General features: G+C 58.7%; 2 protein-coding genes across 2 annotated transcripts in view; one reads left to right on the top strand and one right to left on the bottom strand.

The window, feature by feature from the left end:
• The first annotated feature begins 240 nt into the window (after positions 1 to 240).
• On the top strand, positions 241 to 20,215 carry KMT2B (lysine methyltransferase 2B). The gene is made up of 37 exons (XM_040632737.1): positions 241 to 603; positions 1,751 to 1,823; positions 2,069 to 4,140; positions 4,383 to 4,496; positions 4,590 to 4,740; positions 5,028 to 5,307; positions 5,469 to 5,524; positions 5,770 to 6,048; positions 6,343 to 6,437; positions 6,718 to 6,816; positions 6,955 to 7,068; positions 7,210 to 7,356; positions 7,460 to 7,555; positions 7,998 to 8,115; positions 8,617 to 8,730; positions 8,922 to 9,106; positions 9,182 to 9,271; positions 9,363 to 9,467; positions 9,598 to 9,671; positions 10,239 to 10,354; positions 10,450 to 10,541; positions 10,623 to 10,760; positions 11,578 to 11,736; positions 11,965 to 12,085; positions 12,162 to 12,240; positions 12,341 to 12,501; positions 13,549 to 13,776; positions 13,858 to 15,151; positions 15,238 to 15,327; positions 15,405 to 15,514; positions 18,135 to 18,272; positions 18,354 to 18,428; positions 18,532 to 18,709; positions 18,991 to 19,098; positions 19,214 to 19,297; positions 19,416 to 19,545; positions 19,638 to 20,215. Exons 1-37 carry the CDS (start codon positions 241 to 243, stop codon positions 19,911 to 19,913), a joined length of 8,202 nt encoding a protein of 2,733 aa, XP_040488671.1. The 3' UTR covers positions 19,914 to 20,215.
• A 374-nt stretch (positions 20,216 to 20,589) lies between these two features.
• The window catches only part of IGFLR1 (IGF like family receptor 1), a 1,951-nt gene continuing 985 nt past the window's right edge, over positions 20,590 to 21,555 (bottom strand). The window contains 2 exon segments of the mRNA XM_008712223.2: positions 20,590 to 20,960; positions 21,034 to 21,418. Coding sequence (XP_008710445.2) covers positions 20,617 to 20,960; positions 21,034 to 21,418 — 729 coding nt within the window. The 3' untranslated portion in view covers positions 20,590 to 20,616.

The following is a 21,555-nucleotide window of genomic DNA, read 5'->3' as shown; positions in this document are numbered from 1 at the left end:
AACACGGGGTCTATGCTCTTCAGGCGCGGTCTAAGGGTGAGGGCCGCCTGGCCTCGGACTCCCGCTCCCGTGGTGCCCCGCGCGTGGCCGGCCCAGCCCCCGGCTCCCGCTGGCCCCGGGGCGGCGCTGGTTACTGTCGTGAGCCGCAGCCGCCCCGCCCCACCTCTCCCTCCCCTCCCCCCGGTCCTGCGCACGGGCCGCCCCTCCCCCCGCCTCCCCGGCCCCTCTCACGGTGCCAAGATGGCGGCGGCGGCGGGCGGCGGCAGTTGCCCCGGGCCTGGCTCCGCGCGGGGCCGCTTCCCGGGCCGGCCGCGGGGCTCCGGCGGGGGCGGGGGCCGCGGCGGACGGGGCAGCGGGGCCGAGAGAGTGCGAGTAGCTCTGCGGCGCGGCGGCGGCGCGGCGGGGCCGGGCGGAGTCGAGCCCGGGGAGGACACGGCCCTGCTCCGTTTGCTGGGGCTCCGCCGGGGCCTGCGCCGGCTCCGCCGCCTATGGGCCGGCCCGCGCGTTCACAGGGGCAGGGGCCGGGGCCGGGGCCGGGGCTGGGGCCCGAGCCGAGGCTGCATGCCCGAGGAGGAGAGCAGTGACGAGGAATCCGACGATGAGGTGAGGCAGTCGGAGGCGTCCCCAACGCCGGGCGGGGCGGAGGCCGGGGGCTTCCAAGGGTCTGGGTGGCCCCGAGGGGTGGCGTGGGGAAGCGAGGTTCTTAGGGCCCCTGCGGAGGGAAGGGGCCCTGGAAATAGGCCTGGGGGGAGATAGGTTTCACGGAGCTGTCGGTGAAAAAGGCCTCTGAAAGTAGAAAAGCCCGGGGCTGCAGCTGGGTACTTGGGCCTGAGGCACGTTCTGCAGAAGTGTCCTGGGCTGGTGATCTTGGTAGTTGGCAAAGCTATTGCAGTAGAGGTTTGAGCGAGAAGGCTATGGGTACTGCATGCCCAACCGGTGGTGGTTGACAGCAGCGTGGCTTTAGTGGACCCAGGCTAGGGTTCTCTGGGCTCTTACCTGTAGGCTGCTCCACTTGGCCTCATAATCTCTGACACATCACTGGTTTCACCAGTACCCCGATTCCTCTTCTTACTTAAAGTGGAGAGATGGTAGCATGATGGAGGGCTTCCTCTTGGGGGCACAGGTTGAAGAAAAATGAAATAAAGGTTGAGACTGGGAACTCTAGCAGGTCTGAGTTCAGCTCAGGATTTACCCCCAGCCTTTCAGAAAAGTCAGGAGGGTGTGGGTTGTATTACTTAGGACAGTTTGTAGTCACCTGAGGGCTTAGAGTAGAGCTTATTATGGTAAACCATTTGAAACGTACGTACACACACACACACACACACACACCCAAACCCAACTTGAGTGCCCTTATTCTCATCTTTATTCAGGAGAAAACTGCATCCTGAGAGTGTGTAAACAGTAGTCCCACCTTTTTCTGAGTTGGAGGTTGAGGGAGACTTTGGGTAGTGTCTACCGCCTGGCCTGAGAAGACCCAGTTCTGTTCCCTTCTGGGCCAGCGAACCACTGACGGCTGTGCTGGTGTAGTCCGGTGCAGGGGATGGGGGCTCACAATACCCTGTGCCTACATCCCTAGGGAGAGAGTCTTCTCTACTTTTCGTATCTTCCAATCTTTAAGTTGTTCTCTAAATAGGTAGGGGTATGTTAAGGGGGAAACTGGGCATATATCTCCATACCTGAATCTCAGGTGGAATGAGGGCTTTGGCACTGACTGCTGTTTCTCCCCTCCACCCCTGGTCCCCTAAATCAGGAGTTTCAGGGTTTTCATTCAGATGAAGATGTGGCCCCCAGTTCCCTGCGCTCTGCGCTCCGATCCCAGCGAGGTGAGTGACGGGGAAACTCTACCTCTATAGCTTTACAGGAATGTTACTGTTGCTCTTCATGTCAGCTCTTCCCTGTTTAACTAGAGTCTCCATCAGTTACGTAGCGTGTTTTGTGTTCAAAGCCCAAGCTAGGCTGGGCTGTGGGGGAAACAGACAAGTAAGACTTAGTTCTTGCCCTCCTGGAGTGCCTTCTTCAGTCTACAGGGCTAGCTTGACCCATCTCCCCACACCTATTCTCCTTTTAGGTCGAGCCCCCCGAGGTCGGGGCCGCAAGCATAAGACGACCCCCATTCCGCCTCCTCGCCTAGCAGATGTCGCTCCTACCCCCCCAAAGACTCCTGCCCGGAAACGGGGTGAGGAGGGCACAGAACGGATGGTGCAGGCACTGACTGAACTTCTCCGGCGGGCCCAGGCACCCCCAGCCCCGCGGAGCCGGGCATGTGAGCCCTCCACTCCACGTCGGTCTCGGGGACGGCCCCCAGGACGGCCAGCAGGCCCCTGCAGGAAGAAGCAACAAGCAGTAGTGGTGGCAGAAGCAGCTGTGACAATCCCCAAACCTGAGCCCCCACCTCCTGTGGTTCCCGTAAAACACCGAACTGGCAGCTGGAAGTGCAAGGAGGGGCCTGGCCCAGGACCTGGGACCCCCAAGCGTGGAGGACAGTCTGGGCGAGGAGGCCGTGGAGGTAGAGGCCGAGGCCGAGGCGGGCTTCCTCTCGTGATCAAGTTTGTTTCAAAGGCCAAAAAAGTGAAGATGGGACAATTGTCCTTGGGACTTGAATCAGGTCAGGGTCAAGATCAGCATGAGGAAAGCTGGCAGGATGCCCCCCAAGGAAGAGTTGGATCTGGATCGGGAGAGGGCCCCTGCTGGAGAAAGGAGCTAAAGCTGGAGGAGGAGGGAGAGAAAGAGAGAGAAGAAGAGAAAAACAAGGAAGAGAAAGAAGAAAGGGTAGAGAGAGCTGGACCTGAAGAAGAGATGATGCTAGCAGAGGAAAAGGAAGAGGCAAAGCTGCCATCCCCACCCTCGACTCCTCCAGCCCCTCCACCCCCTCCACCGCCGCCACCATCTCCACCTCCTCCACCTCCTCCACCTCCTCCACCCCTCCCATCCCCCTCAACTTCTCCTTCATCCCCACTTTGCCCTCCACCACCCCCAGTGTCCCCTTTGCCCCCACCATCGCCTCCACCGCCTCCTGCCCCAGAGGAGCAGGAAGAATCCCCTCCTCCGGTGGTCCCAGCTACATGCTCCAGGAAGAGGGGCCGGCCTCCCCTGACTCCTAGCCAGCGGGCAGAGCGAGAAGCTGCTCGGGCAGTGCCAGAGGGTACCTCTCCTCCCACAACAACCCCCAGCACCACCATGGGAGGCCCTCCGGAAGACAGCCCCACTGTGGCCCCCAAAAGTACCACCTTCCTGAAGAATATCCGGCAGTTTATTATGCCTGTGGTGAGTGCCCGCTCCTCCCGAGTCATCAAGACACCCCGGCGATTTATGGATGAAGACCCCCCCAAACCCCTAAAGGTAGAAGTCTCACCTACTCTGCGGCCTCCTGTTGCCACCTCCCCACTTGCCCCCCCAGAACCAGCACCAGCTCCTTCTCCACCGCGTGCCCCAACCCCCCCATCTACCCCAGTCCCACTACCTGAGAAGAGACGGTCCATTCTAAGGGAACCTACATTTCGCTGGACCTCGCTGACCCGGGAACTGCCCCCTCCTCCTCCTGCCCCCCCACCGGCCCCGCCCCCACCTCCTGTCCCTGTCACTCCATCCCGGAGGCCCCTGCTCCTTCGGGCGCCTCAGTTTACCCCAAGCGAAGCCCACCTGAAGATCTACGAATCGGTGCTTACTACTCCTCTTGGGGCCCCTGAAGCCCCTGAGCCAGAGCCTCCTCCCGCCGATGACTCTCCAGCTGAGCCTGAGCCACGGGCAGTGGGCCGCACCAACCACCTCAGCCTGCCTCGATTTGCTCCTGTGGTCCCCACTCCTGTTAAGGCCGAGGTGCCCCTTCCTGGGGCTCCAGCTCTGAGCAATGGGCAGCAGTCTCAGGCTCAGCTGCAGCAGCCCCTACAGGCCTTGCCAACCCAGCTGCTGCCCCAGGCGTTACCACCACAGCAGCCACAATTACAGCCACACTTACAACTGCAGCCACAGGCACCGCCGCAGCAGCCCTCACCACTGGACAAGGCCCGTACTGCAGGCTTGGGCTCCTTACCGCTGTCTGGTGTGGAGGAGAAAATGTTCAGCCTCCTCAAGAGAGCCAAGGTGCAGCTGTTCAAGATCGATCAGCAGCAGCAGCAGCAGAAGGTGGCGTCTTTGATGCCGGTGAGCGTGGCGCTTTGGCCAGGTTTCTGCACCCAGTCATCCAGCCTCGATTCTCTCAGTTCTCTCAGTTTTCATTAACGTTCTGCCTTCTCAGACCCCCTCCAGTATTTCAGGGAACCCTCAGAGCCAGTCCTTCCCTGTTTCTCAGCTGCCTGTGTTCCTTCCCTGGCCCTCCCCCGTGCTAGTCCCCTGGTCCTATCTCCTCATTTTCCAGCCTCTGACCCTGTTTATTCCCCCACCAGCCGAGCCCTGGAGGGCAGATGGAGGAAGTCGTGGGGACTGTCAAGCAGATCTCAGATAGAGGTTCTGTCAGGTCTGAAGATGAATCGATGGAAACTAAGAGAGAGAGACCGTCGGTATGGAGTGGGAGGAGGGCCCTCTGAAGAAGGCTGGTAGCAGGAGCACAAGGGGCAACTTCCCACATGTATTCCTGGTTTCTCCTCCCCTAGGGCCCCGAGTCCCCCGTGCAAGGCCCCCGTATCAAACATGTCTGTCGTCATGCTGCTGTGGCCCTAGGTCAGGCCCGGGCCATGGTCCCTGAAGACGTCCCCCGCCTCAGTGCTCTCCCTCTCCGGGATCGGCAGGACCTCGCCACGGAGGGTAGGGGCGGGTGTGTTGTGGGAAGATTTGACAGCTGTGTCAAGTTTGGGGGTGAGCACATGCACCAAGAGCCTAGGAGAGTGGGAGCTGAGTTGGATGCTTGGGGCAGGTGGCAAGTAGGTTGGAGTACTAGGTCTTAGAGCAGATTTGGGGGCACCTGGGACGTAAGCACTGTGGGAAAGTCGGGACCAGAGGGCCAGTTGAATGAGATCTAGGGGAGAACAGGGAACTGAGGTAAAAGGCCCTGGTGGCCTTGTGGCTCCATTCCTTCCTCTCCATTGCATTAGATACGTCATCAGCATCTGAGACTGAGAGTGTCCCATCACGGTCTCGGCGGGGAAAGGTGGAGTCGGCAGGGCCTGGGGGAGACTCAGAGCCTGCAGGGTCTGGAGGGACCCTGGCCCATACACCCCGGCGCTCACTGCCCTCCCATCATGGCAAGAAGATGCGGATGGCACGGTGTGGACACTGTCGGGGCTGCCTGCGTGTGCAGGACTGTGGGTCCTGTGTCAACTGCCTGGACAAGCCCAAGTTTGGGGGCCCCAACACCAAGAAGCAGTGCTGTGTGTGAGTAGTCAGGGCACAGCCTCTGTTCCCACTCGTGGTTGTCAGTCACCCAGGTCTCCTGCCCCACCAGAGAAGTGGGATTGGCATCCTTGTGGAGAGCTTCCTCTCTTCCCCCAGACCACCAGTCCCCTACCCTGGTGACGTGCTGCTCCCCTCCCCAGATACCGGAAGTGCGACAAGATAGAGGCTCGGAAGATGGAACGGCTGGCTAAAAAAGGTAACAAGGTTTGAGGAGTATTTCTTTATACAAATTTACTTAGATCCATGGTGTGGAAGAAACTGTTTTCTTTGCTCTCCTCCTTTTATCTTTGCAGTCTGTTACCTCTGTCATCTTTCCATCGTGTGCTTTTATATCTCTCCTGTACTCGTTCTCTTCTGCCCCACTTCTTTTTGGCTTTTTGCATCCCAGTGTCCCATGTCCCTGGCTGAGCTCAGATCCTACTAAGTCCCCTGTTCCCACAGGCCGGACGATAGTGAAGACGCTGTTGCCCTGGGATTCCGATGAATCTCCTGAGGCCTCCCCTGGTCCTCCAGGCCCACGCCGGGGGGCGGGAGCTGGGGGGCCCCGGGAGGAGGTGGTGGCCCCCCCAGGGCCCGAGGAGCAGGACTCCCTCCTACTGCAGCGCAAGTCAGCCCGGCGCTGCGTCAAACAGCGACCCTCCTATGATATCTTCGAGGACTCGGATGACTCAGAGCCTGGGGGTCCCCCTGCTCCCCGGCGTCGGACCCCCCGAGAGAATGGTGCGAATTGCTTGCTGTTTCTCCTTTCAGTCAGTCCTGTGTCTTGGCGGGGGGCGGTTTCCAGACTGGGGCCTGTATCTGTGTGATAGAGAAAGTAGCTGAGTACAGAGATGGTGTTTGGGGTGGACAGGGAGAGTGGGTGTATAAAGTTCTCAGTAGCTTATCGAGCCAGGTCTAGGAGTTATTCTGTTGGTTAAAGGCGGCCATGGGGATCCAGGTAACATTAGGGGGGTGTGGAGGAAAGGGGTGGGGCAGGGAAGAGGGGGACCCTCACCACTTATGTGTGCTGCCTAGAGCTGCCAGTGCCAGAACCCGAGGAGCAGAGCCGGCCCCGCAAACCCACCCTCCAGCCTGTGTTGCAGCTCAAGGCCCGAAGGCGCCTGGACAAGGTCAGCACGGCCCCACACCAAGAACCCTGAGCCCTGTGGAAGGCATGGTCCCGCCCTTCAGGAGCTTCCTAGCAAGTCAGGGTAACGGGCTCATCTGAGTGCCGTGTTGTGTCCACACCAGAGGACAGGCCCTGAGGGGTAAGGCAGGTCTGTCCTTCTGGAAAGCAAAGTAGGATCTGGGCAAAAGATAGGGTTGGGCAGGCTGGGGTAGAGGACAGTGTGGAGAGAAGTCTGCAGAGGGTGAGGCTGGCAGCCTTCTGACCACCACCATTCTCCCTAGGATGCTTTGGCCCCTGGCCCCTTTGCATCTTTTCCCAATGGCTGGACTGGAAAACAGAAGTCCCCTGATGGAGTGCACAGGGTTCGTGTGGATTTTAAGGTATGGCATTGAGGGAGAGGGTCCTTCAAGGACCGTGTTTGAAAGAAACCTGTGGGTTGTATCTGAGAAACCAGGGCTTTAAAGATGGCTGTGGCTGTGTTCCTGGCTGCTCTCTGATCCCGCATCCTCTTTCCTCAGGAGGATTGTGACCTGGAGAACGTGTGGCTGATGGGTGGCCTCAGCGTGCTAACGTCCGTGCCAGGGGGGCCACCGATGGTGTGCTTGCTGTGTGCCAGCAAAGGCCTGCATGAGGTTGGATCCCTGCCTTTTTCCACAGCCCCCCAGGTCTCCATTGGCCCTTACTGCCTGATTGCTTGGGCCCTTTCTACAGGGTCTCATCCCTTGGCCTCCTGGCCTCACACTGTGCCCATTGTTCACTCTCCCCACCCCCAGCTGGTGTTCTGCCAAGTCTGCTGTGACCCTTTCCATCCGTTCTGTCTGGAGGAGGCCGAGCGGCCCCTGCCCCAACATCATGACACCTGGTGCTGCCGCCGCTGCAAGTTTTGCCACGTCTGTGGGCGCAAAGGCCGGGGATCCAAGGTTTGGGCACAGGAGCCATGAGAGTGGGTGGAGGCATGGAGGAGAGGGGTATACTTGTGCCAGTAGGTTCTGCCATTGTTATTTTTCTCCCAACTTCCAACAGCACCTCCTGGAGTGTGAGCGCTGCCGCCATGCTTATCACCCAGCCTGCCTGGGGCCCAGCTACCCAACCCGGGCCACACGCAAACGGCGCCACTGGGTGAGAAATGAGGCCCACATACCTTGCATTGGAGTTCTAATTAAGGCCGCTACTACCCCCAGACTGGAAGGTTGGAGGTCCTTGTGAGAGTTTATCTGATAAATAGCATTTTCTCTTCCCAAATTTCACATAGACAAGACGTGTGTGCAGAATTTGTACAGAATGGTTGCAGAATGCAGAAGGGTTCATGCATTCCATGGTCCTGGGCTCAGAATCCCCTGCCCCTGCCTGACCTCCACTCTTCCTTGTCTCCTTCTGTCAGTCTCCCCTATTTTATTCCTGTTCCTCCCTCCTCCTTGTTTCTCTTGTACACCTTTTATCTGTCTTTCCTCGTATGTCTCCTGCTTACCATCCATTCCTCTTTGCCCATCTCCTCCCACTGTACCCCCCACACACTGCTCCAGCCTGCTCCCCCTAACATCACCCTGCCCCCCCCACCCAGATCTGCTCAGCCTGCGTGCGCTGTAAGAGCTGTGGGGCGACTCCAGGCAAGAACTGGGACGTCGAGTGGTCTGGAGATTACAGCCTCTGCCCCAGGTGCACCCAGCTCTATGAGAAAGGTGGGGACCTGTCAGGGGACCTGGGGGACACCGGGCAGTGGGCCAGGCTCCTAGACAGGCAGGACAGATGTGGTTTTCTAGTGGCTTTGTATTCCTCTTGTAGCCACAGAACCTTTTCTTCTGTTCATGGTAGTCTCCCACAGAAGCCTATCCAGTACCTCAAGTGGAGGGACACAGTTCTCGGGGCAGCGGGAGTCAGCCTGGATCCCACCATTGTACAACCTCTTCTTGGAACCTTGAGTCTCCACTGATGACCTTGAAAACCTGGGCTTTCCCCATTTGTTCAGGCAGCATGTTAGCAAGGTTGTGAGGCGTTGGGGCTGCCAGGCTGAAGAGGCTGTATCCTCAGCCAGTGTTTTGAGGATGGTAGGGACCCAAGATAAGGCATAGCAGAGGCAGCCCTCACAGCAGCCAAATGGGGGCTGGCTCCAGACAGGACCTGCAAGGGGTAGGTGGTGGCCCCAGCCCCTCTGACTTGCCCTTTTCCTCCCTCTTCTGCAGGAAACTTCTGCCCAATCTGCACACGCTGCTATGAAGACAATGACTACGAGAGCAAGATGATGCAGTGTGCGCAGTGTGACCACTGGGTGCACGCCAAGTGCGAGGGGCTCTCAGGTGAGTAGGCAGAGTGCCTGGGCTGCCACCTCTGCCCCGGGGTGAGGGGGCGGGGTGTCCTGTCCTACCCCCAGCATAGGCCCTCATGGGACAGGTGTCATAGATGTATGTCTTTGGCAGCTCCTCTGGGCTGCTGAGAGCCCTCACGTTCTCCTGAACCATTCTCTCTTGTCCCACCTTGGCTGTTTCAGATGAAGACTATGAGATCCTTTCTGGGCTGCCAGACTCAGTGCTGTATACCTGCGGACCGTGTGCAGGGGCCACGCACCCCCGCTGGCGAGAGGCCCTCAGTGGGGCCCTGCAGGGGGGCCTGCGCCAGGTGCTCCAGGGTCTACTGAGCTCCAAGGTGGCGGGCCCACTGCTGCTGTGCACTCAGGTCTGCGGGGCTCAGGAGGTAGGAAGGGGTGGGGCCACGCCCAGCACCAGTCCTGCTGACTTTCTCTCTCTACAGTGTGGGCAGGCTGGAAAGCAGCTGCACCCAGGCCCCTGCGATCTGCAGGCAGTGAGTCGGCGCTTCGAGGAAGGCCACTACAAGTCTGTGGTGAGTGGGACATTGAGAAGAATAGGTGGGTGCCAGGAGGAGGGGCCTGTGGGTAGGGTGGGGGCTCTGATCCTGACAAGCCCCCTTACAGCACAGCTTTATGGAGGACATGGTGGGCATCCTGATGAGGCACTCGGAAGAAGGAGAGACCCCAGAGCGCCGGGCTGGAGGCCAGATGAAGGGGCTCCTACTGAAGGTGAGAACTGTGGAGGATGTCTCTAGAGTGGCTTGAGTGGTAGTGGGGAGGAGAGTGTGGGTCCTTCAGACCCTGCCCCTACCAACTTTCCCGGGGAAGCCAGTTCTCATCCTGTTAACCCACTCCCCAGCTGCTAGAGTCTGCGTTCGGCTGGTTCGACGCCCACGACCCCAAGTACTGGCGACGGAGTACCCGGCTGCCGAAGTGAGTGAGGCTGGGTAACAGGAGGGGATCCAGGGAATAAGGGCAAAAGCAAGGGCACCTGGGAATCCAGGGTCTCAATCCTGGGCTGAGAATAGACGAGGAACAGAGTTAGCGTCAGCATGAGAATTCTCAGTGGTTCTAGGCCAGCAAAGACTCAGATTGTGCAGTTAGCTCACTTTGTTTCTACTTTGGGCAAGGTAATGTTGGGGAATAGCAGTGAGTAAGCCATGTTTGGGGGTTTGAGCAGGCACATTAGTGCCTGATGATCCAGATGGTAAGAGTGGTGATGGGAAAGTTCAGGGGGCTGTGGGAGCCCAGCGAAGGTGTTTAGGGCTAAGGCTTCTCGGAAGAGATGACATCCAAGCTGAGATGTGGAAAAAGAGTATTCCAGTCATGAGGAACAGCATTTCATGTGTCATAGGTGGCATGAGGGGCCCTGGCTTATTTGGGAGACTGGGAGAAATGCCACATGGAGAGAGGACCAAGTGTGTCATGGCATGTTTGGGCTAAGATTGTGGGTGGCCACCCTTGTTAGACGTGTCAGATGCTGACCCTGCCTGTCCACAGCGGAGTTCTTCCCAATGCTGTGTTGCCCCCATCTTTGGACCATGTCTACGCTCAGTGGAGGCAGCAGGAACCAGAGACCCCAGAATCAGGGCAGCCTCCAGGGGACCCCTCAGCAGGTATTGGGAAGTGGGGACTGACGCCAGGGACTCTGAGTTGGTGGGGCAAGCTCTAGGTCTTGATTCTGGGACTTGCCTTCCCACACCTCTTCCAGCTTTTCAGGGTAAGGATCCAGCTGCTTTCTCACACCTGGAGGACCCTCGTCAGTGTGCGCTCTGCCTCAAATATGGGGATGCGGATTCTAAGGTGAGGGCTACCATATGAAGCCCAGATTGTGGGGCCTAGTCGCTGGGGCCTTTCCTCACACCATTTCTCCTCTGCCCCCAGGAGGCAGGACGGCTCCTATACATTGGGCAGAATGAGTGGACACACGTCAACTGTGCCATTTGGTCAGCTGAAGTGTTTGAGGAAAATGATGGCTCCCTCAAAAACGTGCATGCTGCTGTGGCTCGAGGGAGGCAGATGGTGAGAGCCCGGGCCTAGAGAGGTGGGCAGCCCCAGGGTCTCGGGGTAGGGCCCCCCCCCCCCCGCACATCCTTTCACTGCCGGTCCTGGGTACCTTTTTTGGTTGTCCCAGGACTCTGGTACTTCAGTGATAGTGGCTCCCTCCACCCCCACCCCGTGAATTTGGGCCTGAAGCCTGGGAGATTAAAAGTTAGATCTTTTGTTGATTGAACCTGTGCTGGATGCTTTCTATACAGTAAGACACTTAGCTCCTACTGTGTCCCTTGAGGTGAGGTATTTCCTGGGTTAGAACCCCTCCTCACCAGTGTTGGGGTGCTGTATAATGTCTCTGGCTCAGGAAGTGAGACTTGGGGTGATATATACGGGGGGGGGTTTACAAATGTGAAGATTAAATGAAATGATACAGGTTTTACATTAAAATGGTGTGAGAGAGCACCTGGCTGGCTCATTTGGAAGAGTATATGACTCTTGGTCTTGGGGTCATGAGTTCAAGCCCCACATGTAGAATGTAGTGATTACTTAAATAAATTTTTTTTTTTTAATGGTGTGAGAAAGATGGTAAATATTGCTTGGTAAGTGTTAGATGTTGTTATTTTTCTTGCTATTGCAACACTCTGCTTCAGAAAATCTGAAATAGTTTTGATGTGTACCTGGCCCTGGATGCAGCTAGGGAAGAGGGTATGTTTGATGAGTGCCTTTGCTTTGCGAGGTTCTGGGCTAGACAGGTCCAAACAGAGTCTCCAGGACAGTGATGCTGAGCATCAGACCCTGGTCTCGGTCACTGGCTTCTCCCCTCAGCATCCCCTTCCAACCGTAGCGCTGTGAACTCTGCCTGAAGCCTGGAGCCACAGTGGGCTGCTGCCTGTCCTCCTGCCTCAGCAACTTCCATTTCATGTGCGCCCGGGCCAGCTATTGCATCTTCCAGGATGACAAGAAAGTTTTCTGCCAGAAACACACAGACCTGCTGGATGGCAAGGTGAGCCAGAACCATGGGGGAAACACACCCTACTGCTCTCTCTTCCCGTCCCACTCATAGTTCCCTGCAGCCCCTTAGCCCTGTCCCCAGCTGCCTCTTGGTGTCTTCCTTGTTTTCCTGAGTCCTTGAGCCAAGCCCCCAGATGTCCATTCGCTGCCTTGAAGCCTTCCCTCACATCCCCCTTGCCCCTCACCAATCCAGCAGCCCCATTTGCCACCCACCTTCCAGGAGATCGTGACCCCTGATGGGTTTGATGTTCTCCGCCGAGTCTATGTGGACTTCGAGGGCATCAACTTTAAGCGAAAGTTCTTGACGGGGCTCGAACCTGATGCCATCAATGTTCTCATTGGTAAGCCTTTTGCCCTCTACCCTGGTCTTCCTGACCCTGCCTGGCCCACCCTCCTGATCTCTTCTCTGTATCACAGGCTCCATCCGAATTGACTCCTTGGGTACCCTGTCTGATCTCTCGGACTGCGAGGGACGGCTCTTCCCCATTGGCTACCAGTGAGCAGCCCAGAGGGCCTAGGTGGGATGGAAGGACTCCAGGACAGGATCCCATTTCCCGAGTTGTCCTGACCCTCTTACCCACACGCCCACCTGACAGGTGCTCCCGTCTGTACTGGAGCACAGTGGATGCTCGGCGGCGCTGCTGGTATCGGTGTCGGATTCTGGAGTATCGGCCATGGGGTCCCAGGGAAGAGCCAGTTCACCTGGAGGCAGCAGAGGAGAATCAGACCATTGTGCACAGCCCCGCCCCTTCCTCAGGTAAGGGCCTTGGAATGCCCTCATTTCCTTCCCTGAACGCTGCCCTCCCCAAATGGTTACCCACCAACCCAATTCCTCTCTTCTCTAAAGAAACCCCAGGATGTTTGCCATTCTTCCTTTTGTCATCATGGCAATAAGTGATCACTTAATAGCTATAAGTTACGCACCAGGGACCGTGCTCAGCATTTCACAGGAAGTAAGGGGAGAGCTACCTGCCTGTGGGGAGTGGCAGCTTCTGGACAAACAGACTTAGGGCATGTGCTCCCGTGATGCTCCCGCAGCCCTCTGAGGAAGGCACAAGCTCTGCTGTGCTGCAGGTCAACAAGGGCAGTCGCTCTGCACGGTGACATCAGGGTTCAGGGCAATTTGGTCCCCTCATAGCCGAGCCAGTGCTGAGGGATGTAGCTGAGAGCCGGGTGGCACACAGCAAAGATGGGGCTGGGAGACTGGTAAAAGGAGAGGTTGTGGGCTGAATGGGAGGAGGAAGAGATTCAATTGTGTTTGCAGGGAAGGGGTTTGTGCCAGGTTGGAGCATGACATGAAGTAGAGAAGGGAGGAGGGTGCAGCCATCCTGGCTGTTAGCAGGGGAGTGTTGGAAGGAGGCGGCAGAGATTTGTTCTCACAGATTGGGTGGAGCCAGGTAATGGGGAGCCCCAAGCGCCAGGATGGGGCAGATGTGTTTGATGTGGCAGGGATGCGCGGCACAGGTGAGAAAGTGGTAGGACTGGCCCTGCTGGAGAGAGGGCAGTGCCCCTTGCGGCATGCGGGGCCTGAGTCAGAACAGTAGGCAGCCGGGAACGGGGAAGGTGGCAGAGATGGGTGAGGAGGGGTTACAAAGGGCCCCTGATCCGGGCATGTGTGGAGGTTCTGAAGAAGCCACAGAGGGGTGTGGAACCTCGGTGATGACTGGGAACGAGTGCACATTGTGACCGGACCATCGGCAGGGGTGGGGAAGGCTCAGTTGGCTCAAAAGAAGGGAGGGTGTGTGAGGAGAGGCTTTGACAAAGAGCCCCTGCCATTCCTGAGGCCATTCTCCTGCCTCCTCAGAGCCCCCGGATCATGTGGACCCCCCACCAGATACAGATGCCCTTATCCCTGGAGCTCCTGAGCACCACTCACCTGTTCAGAACCTGGACCCCCCACTTCGGCCAGATCCAAGCAGTGCCCCTCCTCCGGCCCCCCGCTCCTTCTCGGGGGCTCGAATCAAAGTGCCCAACTACTCACCATCCCGGAGGCCCTTGGGGGGTGTCTCCTTTGGACCCCTGCCCTCCCCTGGTGAGTACCTGGGAGTGTCGGGGAGAGGGGTGGGTGGGTGAGGCAGGAGCTCATGGCTGACACTGACCCTTCCCCCCACAGGAAGTCCATCTTCTCTGACCCACCACATCCCCACGGTGGGAGACCTGGACTTCCCAGCTCCCCCCAGACGTTCCCGTCGTCCCAGCCCCCTGGCCCCAAGGCTGCCGGCATCACGGCGGGCCTCTCCCCCTCTCAGAACCTCCCCACAGCTCAGGGTGCCCCCTCCTACCTCAGTCGTTAGAGCCCTCACACCTACCTCAGGGGAGCTGGCTCCCCCTGGCCCAGCCCCATCTCCTCCACCACCCCCTGAAGACCTGGGCCCAGACTTTGAGGACATGGAGGTGGTGTCAGGACTGAGTGCTGCTGACCTGGACTTTGCGGCCAGCCTGCTGGGGACTGAGCCCTTCCAGGAAGAGATTGTGGCTGCAGGGGCAGTGGGGAGCAGCCATGGGGGCCCAGGGGACAGCTCAGAGGAAGAGGCCAGCCCAACCCCCCGCTATGTCCACTTCCCTGTGACTGTGGTGTCTGGCCCTGCCCTGGCCCCTGGTGCCCTTCCTGGAGCCCCCCGCATCGAACAGCTGGATGGAGTGGATGACGGCACGGACAGCGAGGCAGAGGCCATCCAGCAGCCTCGGGGCCAGGGGACTCCTTCAGGGCCAGGAGTGGGCCGGGCTGGGGTCATCGGGGCTGCAGGGGACAGAACCCGACCTCCTGAGGACTTGCCGTCAGAAATTGTGGATTTTGTGTTGAAGAACCTAGGGGGGCCCGGGGAGGGAGGTGCTGGGCCCAGAGAGGAGCCACTCCCCCCAGTGCCTCCCCTGGCCAATGGCAGCCAGCCTCCCCAGGGCCTGCCCTCTAGCCCAGCTGACCCCACTCGGACGTTTGCCTGGCTCCCTGGGGCCCCAGGGGTCCGGGTATTGAGCCTGGGCCCTGCCCCCGAGCCCCCCAAACCCGCCACATCCAAAATCATCCTTGTCAACAAGCTGGGGCAAGTGTTTGTGAAGATGGCTGGGGAGGGTGAACCCGTCTCACCCCCAGTGAAGCAGCCACCTCTGCCCCCTCCCATCCCCCCCACAGCCCCTGCTTCCTGGACTCTGCCCCCAGGACCTCTGCTGGGTGTGTTGCCAGTGGTAGGGGTGGTCCGCCCTGCCCCACCACCACCCCCTCCTCCACTGACACTGGTGTTGAGCAGTGGGCCCCCCAGCCCACCCCATCAGCCCATCCGCGTCAAGAGGGTGTCCACCTTCTCTGGCCGTTACCCACCAGCGCCGCCCCCAAACAAGACCCCCCGGCTGGAGGAAGACGGAGAGTCCTTGGAGGATGCTCCCCAGGGTCCAGGGCTTAGTGGCAGTGGGTGAGTGAATGTGCCGAGTCTAAGGAGGAGGGCAAGATAGGTGGGCAGGAGAAGGCAGCTCAGCCTTCTTGGGGTTCCTCCCCCAGGTTTAGCCGAGTGAGGATGAAAACGCCCACAGTGCGTGGAGTTCTTGACTTGGATGAGCCTGGGGAGCCCACTGGGGAGGAAAGCCCGAGGTGAGTAGCCAGTGCCCTTTCCCTAGAGGCTCTGGGATCTCCGTCCCTTCCTCTTTCTGACAGGTGTCTCCTCACAGGCCCCTCCAGGACCGGTCCCCTCTGCTGCCACTCCCTGAAGGTGGTCCTCCCAGGGCCCCTGACGGTCCCCCTGACCTGCTGCTTGAGTCCCAGTGGCACCACTACTCAGGTAAGAACCAGCCTTTCGCTCTCAATGCCTCCTTCCTCATGCTTGCCTCAGCTGGGTGATGGTCAGATGCAGAATTGGTCCACTTCAAAAGATAGACCTTGTGCACCGACCTGGCTCGGAGCCTGAGACTAGGTATTCAGAGTTAGAAAGATGCCCTCGGAGCTTGTGGCCCATGGCAGAAACAGAGATGAAGTTTCAGCTCCACGTGAGAGGCCCTTCGAAAGTGCCCAAGAGCCTGGGGGTTGGCTTCAGAGCCTAATCTGCCAGGGTCAGAGGGTTAGGTCCCTAGTAAAACTGAGCAGTGTGGGGGCTGTCAGAATTAGAGATGGGATTTAGAGCGTGCAGGTAGACAAGAGCACCTGGGGGTCAGCCAGTGAGGATGGAGCTCACCTAGGATCGAGAGGGGCAGGAGTAGGAAGAAGCGTTGCCCCGGAGGACACCAGACATGTGGGGTCTAGGATTGGTGGAGGAGGGGGTGGGGGGGGCAGGGCGGACCACCCCTACCACTGGCAACACACCCAGCAGCGGTCCTGGGAGCAGAGTCCAGGAAGCAGGGGCTTTTGGGGGGGTGGGAGAGGGCAGAGGTGGCTGCTACACTGGAGGTGAGAATTGAAGACAGTGGTTGATGAGGAAGCCAAAACAAGACCCAGGCATCTTGCCGGCAAGCTTGGCTAAGGGTCTGAGAGGAGAGGGTGGGCAGCAGCCCAGAGGGGTTTGTATGAGGGCTGAGACAGCAAAACCATGGAGGAGGGTGAAGGGGGCCTGTGGATGGAAGCAGGGGTGGGAGGAGGCGTGGCGGTTGGATTTGAATAGGAGACCACTGAGGTGGAGCAAAGGGAAGGTCAGTGCACTTGCAGAGCCATCAGGACACATGATCCGGGGCATGTGGAGTGGATTGGGCTGACAGCCTCGGTGAAGCTGGGAGGGCAGTGAGTGCTCTGTTGGTTATAGAGGGCTATGGGAGAGCGGGTAGGCTACAGCCAAGCGAGCTGGTAACTGAACAGCCTGAGGCTCGGAATTTCTCCTGGCCCCAGCCCTGTCCGGATGTGTGGATTGTCTCGTTACGTAGTGCTGACTTACTGAGCGTGGAAGCGGAGCGAGGTACACGAGAGACCGCTTAACTGAAAGACTGCGTATGGGGGTCAGAGGTGGTGTGAGGATATGGCAGTGACCATGACGAACAGGTCCCCACCCTTAGGGACCACACCATATTTTGGTAGAGGAAACAGACACGTACATTAGCAAGTGTACTGCAGCTGAGAACGAGCGCCGTGAGAAAGAAGGCAATGAGAGCACCCGGGTGAGGCCCCTGTAGTCAGCCTGTCGGGTTCAGGGAACAGAATGGAGGTGAGGCTGGGGTAAGGGCAAAGTGAAGGCGGAAGAAGTTGTCAGAGGTGAACCCAGGGGCACTGAGGCCTGGAGATGATGTGGGTCACACAGCAAATCAGCTTTGGAGAGTTGCCTAGTGCTGGGAGGGCATGCAGTCGGGTTGGCCCAGAGGAGTGGTGTGGGGAGCAAGTGTGGCCACGTGGGTCCTGCCTCTCCTAAAGCACGCTCCACTCAAACTTAGGTACTCCCCACCCTCCCCCTCCAGACATGACGGTCAGTCCTCAGTCCACAGCGTGCTTGAGTGAGCCACTGCATCTGGGATGATCACCCCTTCCTTGTAGCACTTTCTTCCCTGGCTTCCAAAACCCCACTTCTCTCCTCACCTTTCTGGTCAGGTTTTGTCATTGCCCCGGCCTGTCACTTTGGTGTGTCCCAGTGCCCCGGCCCTCTGTCTGCACTTACTCTCAGGTGTTCTCATCTACTTCGTGGCTCTAAATCCCACCTCTTACTCTGAGAGCCAGCAGATGGGTAGTTGGGCTTCTGGATCCTGCTACCGGCTCCCTCCCCATCTCCTTGCAGGTTGCAAGGGCAGGTTTTCTAAGAGGAATTTCAGACTCAGCATGTCCCAAACTAAGCCCTCTACCTTCACCCCAAACTTGTTCCTCCCTCTCCCTCACCATCTCAGTCATCAGCAGTTTTATCATTCCAGTTATTCAGGCCCCAGACCTCAGAGTTGTCCTTGACCCTCCACTGGCTCTCACATCCCCAGCTCCTACAGCAGCAAGTCCTCTCTGTTCTGTCTCTAAGATATTCAGCCCCTGAGAAATCCTTTAAATAGCCCATAACGTACATGTACTTGAGTCTGTAGGTAGGGGCCTATATAATAAATTTGTAATATTTACAGAGACGTGCTGCATATAAAAAAAATACATGTGTAAAATATACTTCTGGTATTTTTAATTTTCTGTGAGAGAAGAATGAGGGGTGGATGAGCATTTTTGGTAAACTGGGTTTGAGTGAGCCAGAAGTGTCTCCTGCAGAGCCAGGGCAGTCCAGGCCTCTACGGAGATGCTCATCTCTCCAAGAACGCTTACAGAAAAGGGACCGCAGGCTCTTTAGGAAAAAAATAATGTCCATCCTGTAGGGCTCACGGGGCAATTAGAGCAGGAAGAGAGCCCTCAGACCAAGTATCTGCTTGTGCAGGGAGGCCATGGGAGAGGGTGGGGAACCCGGGACTTTGGACTCCAGGAGGGGTGATCCTCACCTGCTCTGACCTGCTGCTTGGGACCAGGTGAGGCTTCAAGCTCTGAGGAAGAGCCTCCATCCCCAGAGGACAAAGAGAACCAGGCCCCCAAACGGGCTGGCCCGCATCTGCGCTTTGAGATCAGCAGTGAGGATGGGTTCAGCGTGGAAGCGGAGAGCTTGGAGGGTGAGTCGGGAGTGCGGGTGACGGGGGGAAGGTGTCCAGTCGAGCCCCATCCTGACCATTCTGGCCCTGCTCTCTCCTCAGGGGCATGGAGAACTCTGATTGAGAAGGTGCAAGAGGCCCGAGGGCACGCCCGGCTCCGGCATCTCTCCTTCAGTGGTAAATGGAGAGGCCGCAGGGATGCTGAGAGCTGGGAGGACTCCCAGAGGACAAGATGGGCCTCTGACATGATGCATGTGTCCTCACCTTTGACTGTCCCCAGGAATGAGCGGGGCAAGGCTCCTGGGCATCCACCACGACGCTGTCATCTTCCTGGCAGAGCAGCTGCCCGGGGCCCAGCGCTGCCAGCACTATAAGTTCCGCTACCACCAGCAGGGAGAGGGCCAGGAGGAACCACCCCTGAATCCCCATGGGGCGGCCCGTGCCGAGGTCTATCTCCGGTGAGAGGTCTGGGGAGCCCTGTGGGGGTTCTCAGGCGTGGGAGTTAGGTCTTTAGAGGTTGGAAACTGAGGCCCGGGAGAAGATGCCAGGGCACTCCAGGAACTCTTCCTAGCATTCACGTCAGAAGAATGAGCCCCATCCATTCCCCTTTGCCTGTGTCTTCAGGGGTAGCAGTATTTCTTCTTTGCTAGCAGCAGGCCCAAGCCAAAGGAATAGGTAGATGGCACCTCTTTGAAGGAATGGCTGTTATCCTCCCTTCTTTCCTCCCTCCCTGCTGCAGGAAGTGCACCTTTGACATGTTCAACTTCCTGGCCTCCCAGCACCGGGTGCTCCCTGAGGGAGCCACCTGTGATGAGGAAGAGGATGAGGTGCAGCTCAGGTCAACCAGGTATGGAGGGCAGGCCATGGTGTTGGGGGTGTTCTGGAAGGGTCCTAAAAAGGGTGACCAGGGGCAAGAGAGGTCATTCCTGGGTACCAGCCTGTGACACTGCTGACCCTACCAGACGTGCCACCAGCCTGGAGCTGCCCATGGCCATGCGCTTTCGTCACCTCAAGAAGACATCCAAAGAGGCTGTGGGTGTCTACAGGTTAGTGGGGTTGGGGGGAGGATGCCCCTTGGGTGGATGGACAGGTGCCCTGGTGCGGGGCCGCCTTGGTTCTGTACCCCTGCCCCCTGAGCTCCCCCTGGCCCGTCCTACCCTGCAGATCTGCCATCCACGGGCGGGGCCTATTCTGTAAGCGGAACATCGATGCCGGCGAGATGGTCATCGAGTACTCTGGCATCGTCATTCGCTCCGTGCTGACTGACAAGCGGGAGAAGTTCTACGATGGGAAGGTGGGCTCCCCGGGGCCGTGGGAATGAGGCGGGTGAAGCGGGGCTGCTCCGTTGGGGACAGGGCGCCCGACGGCCCCTCGCAATCCCTGCAGGGTATCGGGTGCTACATGTTCCGCATGGATGACTTTGACGTGGTGGACGCCACGATGCACGGCAACGCCGCCCGCTTCATCAACCACTCGTGTGAGCCCAACTGCTTCTCCCGCGTCATCCACGTGGAGGGCCAGAAGCACATCGTCATCTTCGCGCTGCGCCGCATCCTGCGTGGTGAGGAGCTCACCTACGACTACAAATTCCCCATCGAGGATGCCAGCAACAAGCTGCCGTGCAACTGCGGCGCCAAGCGCTGCCGTCGCTTCCTTAACTGAAGCCGCGGCTGCCTGCCACGCCCCCTGCTGCCGTCTGGCCCCTAGTCTGGGGGCTCCCGAGTCCCTCCCAGAGCATCTCACGCCCACCCTCCTGCTCAGGGTGGATGTGGGCATGCAGGTGGCAAAGGCCCTGCCTCCACCCCTCCAGCCCACCCAGCAGTCGCCCCCTTCCTGTCCTGGGGGCCCAGGATGTAGATACTGTACAAAGGTTTCTAAATCCCTTCTTTTCTATGCACTTTTTTATTTAAGAGGGTGGGTTCCCAGGTGGGAACCCCCCATAATAAAGTCTGTCAATGTTTGGAGAGGTGGTCTGCCCGTTTGTACGGTGTTGGGGGCAGGTAGGAGCTCCCATTTCTCCACAGCAATCCTGAGCCGGGGAAGCCTGTCAGCCTCCACAGAGGGGTGAGAGGCCATCCTTCAGAATTACGGGTAAATTGTGGGGGGTCTGTGACACCTTCACAGCAACACGTGCTCTACACACTCCCAGTTAGAACCCAGTCGGGGTCCTCAGAGAGGACCTTGGTTGCCCAGAGGCACCTGAGGCCAGCCCCCAGGGGCACGTCAGGCCATATCTGGTCTCGTGTGTGTGGTGGAATGAGAGGATTCCTGTTCGGTCTTGGCCCACTTAAGACTATTTCAAAAGCGTGCCTTAATGAGGCCCAGAGACGGCAGGCGCTTATTTCACAGGAGACTTTATTGAGGACTAGGCTGGGCAAGCCCCAGCTCAGCCAAGTTTGGACAGCACCTGCAGCGCGTCTGCCCGCCCCAGCTGGGCCAGGTGTGTGCCAAGCTGGCCCAGAGAAGCCGAGAGCTCCCTCGCCACCATCTCGATCAAGGCCCGCAGTGGTGAGCAACTGGGCCGCAGTGAGTAGGCAAAGGTGGACCAGGCAGCAGGCACTCCGTATCTCACCGCCAGGTGTCTAGTGGTGCCACAGGCCACCCCCCCACCCGGCCCAGGCTCAGGATCCAGCAGTACAGTCAGCTCCTCCAGCACCTCCGGCTCATCCAGGACGCGAGACAGGGGCTGCGATGCCAGGTGCGGCAGTTCTGGGGGACAAATGGAGGGGTGAGGGCAATCTTCCAGCCCGCCTTCTCCCTCCCTGGCATGTCCCCGACTAACCTCTGCCCAGGAGTGGAACCAGAGCGACCTTCCGTGAGACCCCTGCCTCTGATGCCTCCAGGGAGCCTGGAGAGGACGAGTGCAAGGAGAAGAGGGTATGGGTGTTGGTGTCGCCACAGACCAAGCCAGGATAGGGGTGGAGACCTTTTGCCTGGCGGTGGCACCGCTGGGCGAGCAGAAGGATCACTGCTGAGGTCACCAGCAGAACCAGCACCAAGAGAACCAGCACCACCGGCAGGGCAAAATTCAGCAAGGCCTGCTGAGTGACGTTGTGCTCAGATGTCCACTGGACACTGGAAATCGCTGATGGGCTGGGCTCCTGGGAGCTAAGGACGCTTGGTTTCCCAGTGTTCAGAGGGCAGGGCTCCTTGGGAGGAACCGACCTCTGCAAATAGGTTGGAGTAAAGCGGGAGGCATGCCCCACTCCTGCCCCTTCAGCCTGAACCTCCCATCCTTCTCTCCCTCAGTGGGATCCAACCCCCGCCTGATCCAGCTAACCCCCGCCACACACACACTTTAACC

The sequence above is a fragment of the Ursus maritimus genome, unplaced genomic scaffold, assembly GCF_017311325.1.
Source record: "Ursus maritimus isolate PB19 unplaced genomic scaffold, ASM1731132v1 scaffold_19, whole genome shotgun sequence".
NCBI classification, from domain to species: domain Eukaryota; kingdom Metazoa; phylum Chordata; class Mammalia; order Carnivora; family Ursidae; genus Ursus; species Ursus maritimus.
This window is presented reverse-complemented; position numbering and strand designations above follow the sequence as displayed.